We start from the raw sequence: 12,580 nt of genomic DNA on the forward strand, positions 1-12,580 counted from the left end.
ATATATAGTAAGTAGGAATGAACAGTTAAAGCATTGACCGGTTCTGGACAGTAGATGCCAACTCTTGAAAAGTTTTTTAGGCTTTATTATGAAGTTGTATTTTTCTGGATTTTGTTGGTGTCTTTTACTCGGTGTGTACTAATGAGCCTCTCTGTTATCCCTGAGAGTGAACAGCAGCAGTACACAGTAACCTTTGCTCCCTGTGCATGGTCCCTGTTGGTGTTTGCTACTGTAGGTATTTTAAAAGCAGCAAGGGAAGCAGTGACCATGCTCACCCAGTGCCTGGGAGCTCTTGAACTTTGCCTTTACTTTGAACTGGCCTGGTTCTTAGACAGACAGTCCCCTCCTCAGCAATTATGTGCTTTGACACTGAAACCAATGTGGTCTTTTTTTTTTTTTTTTTTTTAAATTAGCTTCTAAACTTAAGATATGCTTAGGAAACGTATCAGTGTATATGATTATGGTTAAAGAATTTTCTTAGTGAAGAAATAGTCTTTAAAATTACTTTAAAAAAAAAAATTAACCCCAGTTCCTGACTGTGATTAGTGTACTTTTCCTAGAAAAAAAGTGTCTTCTGTTTAATTACCAGTTTAGGAAATTCCTGACCTGTTTTTTTGTTTGTTTGTTTGTTTGTTTTGTTTTGTTTTGTTTTGTTTTTCCATCAAAGCTCATGTCACATGTGAATGGTACTTGCATGGATGATAACCCTGATGTCCAGGCTCTCTTCGCTCCTCACTTACCTCACAGAGTACTGAGCTGACCCCGAATTGCAGAGCCTTGCTCCTCGCCTAACCCTGCTGTCCTAACCCTCTTAAGCTCACCTTCCCATCCTCTTTGGGATCCCACTGCGGTCTCCATTTCCTGCCTTAACTCTAATGTCAAGTCTGTGATTACTGTTAGAGCCCGTGCTGTACTTCCTCAGCCTACAACATGGAGCTCTCCACCTGTCATCTGGAAAACATGTAGGAAGGATTGTGATCTGATGACCAGACAACCTAGTTGTAGCTTACAGTAGATTGTGTGTTTAATTTAACATGCTTAGTTTGTGCAAATCACTGGGTTTTCATCCCCACCACCACAAAAATGACAGTGAACAAACTGTAAGGACCTCAGATAGATAACACTTTTTTACTGAGGGCTTGGCTAACACAATTCTGGCCTTCATTGCAGTCAGAGGGCAAGAGAAAATTTGCCCAAGTCACCTGTGGCTTTCTTTACCCAGACACACAGAACAAGAAGTGATTGTTCAGTGATATAGTATTGCACGCTATGCTTTGGCTTACTGCCTTAGGTCCAAAGATATCCTACTTCAGTTGCCCCAAGTTTGAACTTCTAATTCAATAAGCAGATGAAAGTTAGAACACAAAATCAATTGTTTACTTGTGTGCCTTGGTCATGTGCTCTGTTAGGCCTTAATGCCAAGTTTAAAATGATCCCCATTGTTCATTAGGTAAGGGAAATTGAAGAAAATGGTGAGTAATTTAATTCAGATTCTGGTTTACGTTAGTAATTTTCAACTTCCCCTGTTCACCAAGCTCTTTGAGACAGGGATTGTTTCAAATATCATCAATGTATCAAATCCCGTGACATCTTACATGGTGCCTGAAATGTGACACTGAACTCTCACTGAGTAAGGTATTGAATAAAAGGACCCCACCCTGCTGAAACTGTTACCTTAGGCATGCAAGCAGACAGTCCAACACCTGGATTTAGGAGCAAGAGAAACACTGCTATTTCATGCTAGACATGTCAAGAGAATTACATCTGAGGCTGCAATTGGAATGAGTACTGTGTCAGCTTAGCTACCGCTTGGGCTGACATTCCCTTTGTCATTAGCTCATTATATGACTCCTGTTCTCTTAGCATTATATTGTGTAGATGTCAGTCATTTCATACTTTTAGAAAACAGAGTATGGGCTGGAGAGATGGCTCAGAGGTTAAGAGCACTGGCTGCTCTTCCAAAGGTCCTGAGTTCAATTCCCAGCAACCACATGGTGGCTCACCACTATCTATAATGAGATCTGGTGCCCTCTTCTGGTGTGCAGGTGTACTTAGTAAATAAATCTTTAAAAAAAAGAAAGAAAACATTAAAGCATGTAACTGTGTATGTATTTATGTATAGGAATATATGAGGACTTCCTGAGTACTAGGTTTTGTGTAGGAGGGAAAGGTTCCTGAAGTATAGTGAATCTGGGTCACAACAGGGCCTTTAGGGGTTTCCATGCTGCCTGGATAGATAGAAGGCTGTGAACTGATAAGTAGTCCCAAAATTCCAGGTAGGGCTTGGATGATGTTTGGGGCAATCTATCTATCTATCTATCTATCTATCTATCTATCTATCTATCTATCTATCCATCTATCTAGTTGACTGTAACAATATTTTGGTTTCAAACCCTTGGATTCAGTGATCCCCTGGCTTCAGCCTCCTAAGGTCTGGCATTGTAGGCCACTGTGCTCAGCCTGAAGTATTGTTTTTGCTAGACCATGGTAAAAGAAAGTCCAGGAAGATGGAGCTTCTTTTATAAGGTTGACATTATTTGATTTTAAAAATTGTTGTGCTGAGATTATCTTCCAACTTCTTTGATATAGGATATTCTCTTGCTAAATAAAAATTATTAAGTTGGCAAAATACAAAGTTAGGAACTCTGTTTTGGTCCCCTAAATTTCTTTGATGTGTAGGCACGGTTTGAAATGGTAACTGGAAACCACAGGATTAGATTATTATCAGTACAGTTTAGTGGGCAGAGATGACCCGTTCCTTTGTGTCTTCCTCTTGACAAATAGTTCTAACTCAACTGCACCCAGCCACAGTTGGGTCATCCCCGCACAGCTCTGCTTCCAGCTGCGTCCACATTCATACTAAGGAAAGCACGGTGGTACTGCCTGTACTGCACTTCCAGAAAACCTGTGCCAACAAGTGAAGAGCACCGAGGGCTGGCATGACGGTGTTCAGGCCTCTGTGCTTTCTTGTAACACAAAGCTGCAGAATTTCCTTGTTGCTAACCTGGTTCCAGGCACACTTCTGACGCTTGAACTCATATCCTTGGCTGATAGCACCCCATAGGTTGATCCTCACAACAGCCCTGTCAGGCAAGGTACTAACTTGTCTTCCTTTGATAGGTGAAGGAGCTAGCAAGAATTCAGAGAGCTGCCTAGTGTTGCAGAGCCAGCCAAGGCGGAGGGGACTTCTGTGCCTGGCTCCCATGTGTGTTAGCCACTAAGCAGCGTGGCCCACCTCGCTACACTGGTGACTTTCACGTACAGATTTATGCTTTGCAACTGTAGAGGGCAGATTGAATGTCAGTGCAGAGAAAACTCTTTAGTGACATGAAAAAAGCCATGTCTTTGGCTCTGCTTTGTTCATAACAGTGACAGATTTTGACCCAGCTCGAGGAAGACCTTTCAATTTTAGCTGCCAGAAAGGGGACTGTCTTAGGAGGTAGTGATTTCCTGCTGCTGGCCTTGCCAGGGAGTGGCTGGTAGAGGGCCCACAGCTTTGTGATTGGGATGTAAGATTTGCAGTGTGTAGGGTTTAATGACCTTTGCTCTCTTCCATCCATGAGGCAGGATCCTGGAGGTGGGGAGGGGGAGAAGATTGAAATGCTGTGACTGACTGTAATGGGTTGCTTTCTTCAGCAGGTATGGAGTGCGTGCCCAGTGTCACTTGGCAGACTTTTTTTTGTTTTTTGTTTTGGGAACGTGGTGCTGGTGAGCTTCAGGTTCTGCCCTCATATAATTTCTGTTCTTTGGAGGAAATGCTTTGGTACAGGATAACAAAGGTTGTGAGGGCTCAGGAGAGTTACCTAAGTCAGATCTGGGGCTCGTGGAGAAGTGTCAGCAGGAGCCTTCTCAGGAAATGTTTGTTATCTGAGTTTTGAGTGTCAGCTAAGCCTGGACCACTGTTCTGGAAACCCCGTGTCAGCTCAGTTCCTTGTCCCTTTCCCCAAGTACAAAACCAATAGCACTTCAGTGACAGAGCTTAGCTCGTAGGCTGGTAGTGAATGCCCTAACTATCAGGGAAGTATGCATCTGGAAAACAAGAACAGCCATTGGCATGGAGCTGTCACAATTTATGTCTTACATGGTCACTTTTGTGCTATTTTGATATTGTTCTTGGTTTCTGCCCTTCCCCAAGTCTCATTTCCTCAGTTGGGTTATAAGTCACTCTCTGGAAAAGCAGAAAACAAAACTGTCTTTTAAAGGGCTCATGTAATACCGCTTTGCAGATGGCTGCCTAGATGATTTAGACTAAGTTTTGTAGTATTTTAATTCACAGATACACTGTTTTAGAAGATCAAAGGACTGGAGGCCTGGCCTGGGCGCTGTGGAGGGTGTAACCAACTACAACAGTACTGAGCATCAGGCTTGAGCGTCCGCTGGACCCTCACATGCTTGCAGCTGTCTGCTTCTTAGGCTTCTGCTGCAGTACCACAGGCCAGCATGATGCTGACTCGTCACATCAGTATGCTCACTGTGCTGAGACACTCCCACTTCAGCAGAATAGACGCCAGGCTCTTTACTGTAAATTCGCTACTACCCTGCTTTACTAACTTGTGTGATTCCAGGTACCATCTTTGCTTCAGTCAGTCTGGCTCTTTGCTGCCGCCCAAATATCTTATTCACTATATGGGTCTTTGTTACCGTTGCCACACATTCTGTACTGTCTCTTTTCTGTTCTCTGTTTCCTTCTGATCCTTTCCTGAAACCTGCACTGCAGCCTTGGTCCTGCCCCGCTGTGGGCTGCACTTACTGGCAGGGGCACTTGATGATAGGCATCTTCTTAGTAGGCACCTAACACGTACTAGATACTGTTCTAGGACTGAAGTTTCAACAAAAAGTCTGTATTCTACCACCATTGGAGATATAATCCTGACTATGAGGCAAGCATTAACTTAGAAGGTAAACATGTGTGTCAACTTGTAGCTGCAATGAGCAGTGGAATTAATTACAAGTGTACGGTGCTTTGATAAGGGGGATTTAATCTAGGCAAGAAGATTTATTTTTAAGACGTTCTTTAGTGCAGTCACTGTCTAAAAGAAAGAATCTTCCAAGACAGGAGCATGTTCAAAGACCCATAAATGGAAGCAGTGTGGTATATAAAAGGGGTTCATAGAAGGCCATTGTGGCTGGAGCGGGAGGGTGAGGAAGACAGCTGAGCAGGACTTGGCATTCAGGCCCTTAAGCCATGTGAGGGAAGCTTGTATTCAGGATGGAAATTTTCTGAAGTGATTTGAGCCAGGAATTTGACATGAGCATATGAATTAAATCCTTAAGTAAATATTAGCGGCCCTTCTTAAAATTAGCCTTATGAATTTTAAAGAGCTTTGAGTAAAATTTATTCACTGTCACGCAGTTTATTGTTAACATTTTTGTTAGAGAGGATTGTTTTGAGACTAATGTTCCAGTCTTCATAAATTAGGTGTTTGGAGATTGTCAGCAAACAGGTTCTAGCCATCACCATGAAAACAGTTTCTTAGTAATAGAAAGTGCAAAATAGATTGTATCCTGGCTTTCTGCCATTGACCAAAGTGGCTGAATGCTTAAAATGTGCCCCGTCTAATTGCATTGTAGATCTTAAAATGATGATCAAGTTTTAAATGTCTTTTTGAGAAATTACTCATTTCAAAAGCATTTGAGAGCTCTTGTTTGGGTTTCTAATATTTGTTTTTCAGTCTTCCCTTTTAACTGAGACTTTATTTGTAAAGTTTTATTATTTACTCTGTTACAATTTGAATGCAGAGGTTTTTCTGAAGTATATTTAAAGCAGATAAAAGTGGATGCTAGTTCTCATTTCTTTAAAAATGATCAAAGACATGCTTGTTAGTGCCACATCTTAACAAATCACAGAAATTCCATCACGAGTCTCTCAGCACCGTCTTTGGAGCTGCTAACTAGAGGCAGTAGAGCAGCAGCAAAGCACAGGGCTGCGGCAGCCTTTCTGCTTCAGTCACCCCAGACCCCAGAGCTTTTTGGGCTTCCTTCTGTCCCATACCCACCAAGCACGCAAAGAAAGTGCCGACAAGTGCTGGCAGCCAGTGGCAGCTGCTCTTCACAGTCATTGCTCTAGACACCATCAGTCATGAAGTCCTCCAGCAAGGTCACACAGTGGTTTTGGGTTTGTTTGGCATATTTGTAGCTCACTATGTTTTGTTTTGTTTTTAGGAGAAATTGTTGTAAATGAAGTAAATTTTGTGAGGAAATGCATCGCAACAGACACGAGCCAGTACGATTTATGGGGAAAGTTGATATGCAGTAACTTCAAAATTTCCTTTATTACAGATGACCCAATGCCATTACAGGTATTTATTTGTATACTGCTTAATTATATTGAGGTTTTAATTCTAAGTAGAATATATTGTTATATAAATAAAATATATGGAAAATTGTTAGATTATCAACAAACCATTAATGTTGGAAATGTACTCTAAAAATGGAATTGATATCATTAGCACAAATTTGTGTGGGTAGGCAAAGGGCGATGGATTTGGGAGGAGCTGAGGGAGGAATGAATATGATCAAAACTCATTGTACAGAATTCTCATAGAACTAATAAAATTAATTTAAAAAATTAATACAGTGAAGGAGAATGCCACAGCTTGTTTGAGTACTAGAGGGTTTTGTGATTGTTGGCTTGTTTTCTTTCGGTGTAATATTAGAGCTCAGGCTAAGGTCTTTGCACACACGCTGCTTTTGAGCTACATTCCCAGTCTGCAGTCTCAGCATATAGCTCAGGCTGGCTGTGAGCTCTGGATCTTCCTGCCTCTGTCTCACCTCTTCCTCTCAATCATGTGCTAGATTATACCCCATATTAGGCTTAGTGAGATGATTTTAAGTCACTCTGCTTTATTCTCTGGGATTACTGGTTATATATGTTTTTCAATAAGAGAGTTATTTTCTTCCTTCATTTTTAGAAATGTATTTATAAAAACAAATATTCTTTTTGACTAATCATGAATTAGAAAAACTCAGTTATTTGGCATATAATATAAATGGTGAACATTTTGCTGGTTTATTGGTTGATTTTTCCCACTACTTAGCTCTTTTTCCCAGAAACTTGAATTCCATTTTCTAGTGTATAGAGTGAAAAAAAAAATATTGATAAAATGTTTTTTGATAACCCAAGCATTTTTTTGAATGATCTGTGTGTAAATATACTTTATTTCATATAGCCATTCACTAATTTTTAAAATATTTTCTGTATATTGTGTATGTGTTAATCTCCAGAATTATACCTAGACTTAATTTAAGGCATTAGCAATGCTTGGTATGCAGGGAAACTAGCTCCTCTGATGTGGCCTTGCGTTTTCCCTTTGCTTTTGGCTTCATTGAAGGATCTCTGGCCCCAGACTTCATTCACTGAGCGGGGGAGCCCTACACCAGAGTAGCTTAAACCCAGAGCAACGATAAGCCGAAGCCGTGTTGACAGCAGTTAGTATGACAGCCAGGTTGGAAAATGACTAGGAAGTATTTGTTAGGAGATGTAAACCGTGGGCTGGCACTCACCAAAAGCCTTCTTAACTGCTTTTCCTTCTTTCTCTCTTTTTACAGGCTTTCATGTACCCTAGGCTGGCTTTACACTCCTTGTGTAGTTGAGAGTGACCTTGAACTTCTGATCCTTTTGCCTCAACCTCCTGAATTCTGGGATTACAGATGTGTTCCACTTTGCTAGAATATTATGAGGTGCTGGGAATCAAACTCGGGACTTCTACCTACATTCCCAGCCCCAAAGCCTTTTCTAAGGTTTTAGTACTTGGAAAATTGAGGCAGGAGAATACAGTTCTAAGGTGAACCTGAGCAAGACCCTATCTCAAAACACAACAAACCTCTAAAAAGATTGTAGTAGTCATTATGTCATTTCCCACACTAGCTCCTCTTGTGACAATCAGATACAATTTTACTCCTTAAAGTCTGGTGACCTAAGAGCCTCCTTTCTTTTATTACTTTGTGGCCTATTCATCCAGAACTAGGCATGCACTTGTTTGCCTATAGAGTGATTGATCATATTACATCTCTCAGATATGATAGTCACACTGTGGTATATATTTTAATTTCCTTTTGTTAGAATAAAAATGTGCTGATCTGCGCATGTAATTCAAGCCTCAGGTAGCTAAGGCTAAAGAATTCTTAGGAGTTAAAAGCCAGGCTGGGCTACCTAGTGACACCCTGTCTCAAAAGTCAAAACACATATGCCTTTCTGCCTCTACTTCCTGCTTGTGGTGTAAGATGTCATTTCCTCCGGATGGCCCTTGCTGCACTGCAGCGATCTCTGAGTTTCTTATCACATTAAATAAGGCTTGTTATTACCCCTTTGAGGCCACTGACAAGAGAATTCACATGCATATTGTTTTTATTTCAGAAATTCCATTACAGAAATCTTCTTCTTGGAGAACATGATGTCCCCTTGACATGTATTGAGCAGATTGTCACAGGTACGTGGTGTTCTGCGTGTGCTTCCTCTAAAAGTTGGAGCTGCACGTAATAGCTGCGCTTATGGGCTAGCCTCAGCTGTTCGGGAGGCCGAGGCAGAAGGGTCACTTGAGTCCAGAATTCAAGGCTGGCCTGGAAAGCACAGTGAAAGAATTTCATAAAATGGAATGGGTCTCTGAAAGTTGACTGAAATCCAGAAGTATTTCTTATTGGACCATCATCTCAAATATTTGAGTTGGAATTTTATTTCTGTAGACTTTTACACTTATTTTTTTTTTTAAGTCCCAAGAATTTAACAAACAGAAAAGTCAAGAAATGCTTGTAAAATGGAGATATGATTTTTTTTTAGCTTATAAAATTGTGTTCTCTTTTTAATTAAAAATCATTAAGTATATCAATGCAAAGATCCTCTAGAATATCTCTAAAATCAAAGTCAGAGCCAACCCTCCAAAAGTCTAGGAGCCACAGGCAGATATGAAAAGTCAAGAAGTAGCGCCAAGCAGTGGGGTCGGCTCCAGCACTGGTGGCTCGGTGCTGGTCTCTGCTGGGAAGCTCTTTACAATGCAGAAGAGCAGCCAGGTGTGGTGGCACACGCCTTTAGTCCCAGCACTCGGAAGCAGAGGCAAGTGAATCTGTGTGAGTTTGAGACCATCCTGGTCTACAGAGTGAGTCCAGGACAGCCAGGGCTCTGTGTAACAGAGAAACCCTATCTCGAGAAACAAGACAAAACAAACAAACAAGAAGAATCTTGAAGAGCACCAAGAGAGAACTTTGTCACATGTTTTTCTGTCTCTTCTTCTCCTTCTTCAGTGAATGACCATAAGAGGAAACAGAAAGTCTTAGGCCCCAACCAGAAGCTGAAATTTAATCCAACGGAATTAATTATTTATTGTAAAGATTTTCGAATTGTCAGATTTCGATTTGATGAATCTGGTCCTGAAAGTGCCAAAAAGGTAATGCTGTTAAGCTTTATCAAATTCTGAATTCTATACCAAAATAGTATAATAAACTAGTAAAATACTATTTCTAGTCATGTGAAAGCTGGCTTTTTAAAATGTCATTTATTGTGTATGTGCATACATGCACATGTGGCAGTCAGAGGGCCAATTACTGTGTAATTGGGCCTGCCTTTCTATCATGTGAGTCCCACGGATAAAACTCCCAACTCCAGTCCTGAGGTGTGGCCGAGGTGTGGCTGAGGCGTGGCCGAGGCGTGGCTGGAAGCGGAGTCACCTGCTGTAGCCTCTCCTGGCCCTGCTTCACTGCTAAATTGCTCAGCTTTTTTTTTTTTAAATGGGACATTATCATTAGCTGTCTCTTTACATAAAGTTAAAGCCAAGAGTATTAAGGGAACTGTTTTCTCATATAAGTTTATAGCTACTTTCATCTGTTTTTTTTTTTTTATCAGCTACTAAAATATTAAAGACTGACATAGAAATAATTATATTTTCTTCTTTATGACCATTACCAGCTAGTTTCTTTCTTGGTTTAAAAAAAAAAAGTGTTGAAAAGTTAGAGATCTGTAGTTGTAGTTGGTAAAGCTTTTAATTTAGGATCAGAGAACTTTGTGAACAAAATGAAAGCTAGACTCTGGCTTCATAAGGATTAGGTAAGTGCGTAGTTGTAGAAAGTGTTTAATGGGGGCTGGAAAGATGGCCCAGCAGTTAAGAGCACTGACTGCTCTTCCAGCGGCCCCCGGGTTCAATTCCCAGCACCCACATGGCAGCTCACAACCGTCTGCAACTCCAAGATCTGACACCTTCACACAGACATACATGTAGACAGAACACCAAGACACATAAAATAAGTAAATTATTTTTTAAAAACCCACAATGATTATTTAAAAAAAAAAGAGCCTAATGATTATTAGTGGTTTAAAGAAACCTTAATGAATTAATTTGAAATATACTCTGCAGGGGCAACTCAAAGCTAGACACTTTTTAATTGATCAATTTTTCCCTTGACTTCAGGGAAATGTGTACTATTTACTTCTGGAGTAAAAGCAAGAGCAGAAAGCATTTCTTTGGTTCCTTGATTTAGCTTTGCCAGCAGAATGAAGCTGGTAGACCACCTGCCCCTCTGTGTGGTCCGATGCAGAAGATGCTCAAAGCTTAGAGAAGCCCACTCCATTATAGCAGGAACAGAGTGGGTGTGTTCCAGTGGGCGAGGGCTGAAGCTACCCTACTAAGAGTGCATTGGCTTCTCATGCACAGCAGAAAAGAGTAAAATTCCTGTTGTTGCCAGGAAGGCTGTCAGAAACATCTCAAGGCAGCTGGCTGTCTTGTAGTAGATTTGTCTTTAGAACTAGAGCCAGCAGTTTCTTCACTGGAAGGCAGGCATGAGATGAATATCTGAAAATGTATGGCTGCTGGTCCTGTGAGCAGAGGGACAGTCATGGGTCTGAGCTACTGTTTTCATCCGCAGTCAGCATAGCCATCTCTTAGCGTGAGCATTCACCTTGGTAACTTTAGGCTCCTTTCAGAAGTTGGATTCTGCTGTTTGTGATTTTGGCATTTTCCTTTCAGTGTGCCCATTCTCATGTAGAAAGATTTTAGGACTGATTAAGTAGAACACTGCATGTAAAGTACTTAGCCAAGCCACTTTCTCAGGCTTAAATATACACTTGTACTTTCATTGATCAAGGAAGCTAGAACCCACCTATGAGAACTTTATCCCCATGGCGTGCAGCATTTCAAGGAGTGGGAATACACCAGGACTTGTGAGATCAAGTTAGAGGGTTTCACCTAAGAAATCAGACATCATAGCCTAATTTCTATTCAGAAAGTTTAAAGCTTTCCCACTCTTACTATATTTTTCAGATTATCCAGTTAATGGAAGGCACAGTTATTTGAGTTGCTCTAGAGTACTTGTTGGTTATGTTTTGGTGTGTGCTTTGTAAGGAATTTTTTGTTTTTCACTTGCTCACATTCTTCTAGGGTATCCTAGTTAGGGTTTCTGTTGCTGTGATGAAACACCATGACCAAGAGGAAGTTGGGGAGGAAAGGGTCTATTTGGCTTACATGTCCACATTGTAGTCCATCACTGAAGGAAGCCAGGACAGGAACTCACACAAGACAGGAACCTGGAGGCAGGAGCTGATGCAGAGGCCATGGAGGGCCTCTGGCTTGCTCCCTATGGCTTGCTCAGCCTGTTTTCTTATAGAACCCAGTACCACCAGCCCAGGGGTGGCACCACACATCAACCATTAATTAACGAAATGCCTTACAGGCTTGCCTACAAGTCAGTCTTATGGAAGTGTTTTTTTCTCTCTCTCTTTCTTTCTAGATTTATTTATTACATATACAGTGTTCTGCCTGCATGTACACCTGTATGACAGAAGAGGGCACGAGATCTCATTATAGATGGTAGTGAGCTACCATGTGGTTTCTGGGGATTGAGCTCAGGATCTCTGGATGAACAGCCAGTATTCCTAACCTCTGAGCCATCTCTCCAGCCCTAGAAGTGTTTTCTTAAGTGAGGTTCGTCCTCTCAGATGACTTTAGCTTGTGGCAAGTTGACACAAAACTGTCCCACACTGGATGTGGTGGGGTGGGGTGGGGGTGGGAATGGGTAATCATTGGCTAGCTCTTTCACAAGGTGCTAGATTTTCAAGCTAGAAAAGAAGGGCAAGCTGTAGCTTCTTTCCTCAAAGAGTGCAAGTCTAATCAGAGTGGAGCCGGAAGAGATGAGTGCAAAGAAAGTCACACTAACAGCATGAAAGATGTAGTCGGTGCTTATAAGCTCAAGGTATCCCTTGTTTGTGTTCATTGAACTGTCCATGAAAAGCAGTCCAGGTCTTTATGTCCTTTCTCAAAGCCAAGTTTCTGACAAAAATCCTTTCCCAGTGTGCTGTAAAAAAGTCTTGCCTGAGGCCCAAAAGAAATAGTTCCTGTCTTTTGTGCAGTGATGACAAAAATGAAGGTGGAAAAGGGAAGCAGTGGGAATAAAACCGAAGCATTTTTCTGATTTACATGTTTTGAATATAGAGTTGTATATGCTTATAAAAGCTTACTGGTTTTTTAATTTCTTTTTTAAATTTATTTTAACATGTATGAGTGGTTTTCCTACATCTTTGTCTGGGCATCACATGTATGCCTGGTGCTTGCAGAGACTAGAAGAGAGCATTAGATACCCTAGAACTTGAGTTACAGAC

The 12,580-nt window shown here is 41.2% G+C and overlaps 2 protein-coding genes across 2 annotated transcripts in view; both read left to right on the top strand.

The window, feature by feature from the left end:
• Positions 1-12,580, top strand: part of Apba2 (amyloid beta precursor protein binding family A member 2) — an 881,206-nt gene that overhangs the window by 475,797 nt on the left and 392,829 nt on the right. The window lies entirely within an intron of this gene.
• Positions 1-12,580, top strand: part of Mtmr10 (myotubularin related protein 10) — a 44,587-nt gene that overhangs the window by 1,839 nt on the left and 30,168 nt on the right. The window contains exons 3-5 of the mRNA XM_051148668.1: positions 6,163-6,299; positions 8,357-8,429; positions 9,238-9,380. Of these exons, the coding sequence (XP_051004625.1) occupies positions 6,163-6,299; positions 8,357-8,429; positions 9,238-9,380 (353 nt within the window). The remainder of the gene's footprint in view (positions 1-6,162; positions 6,300-8,356; positions 8,430-9,237; positions 9,381-12,580) is intronic.

Source organism: Acomys russatus, chromosome 7 (assembly GCF_903995435.1).
Source record: "Acomys russatus chromosome 7, mAcoRus1.1, whole genome shotgun sequence".
Taxonomy (NCBI): Eukaryota; Metazoa; Chordata; class Mammalia; order Rodentia; family Muridae; genus Acomys; species Acomys russatus.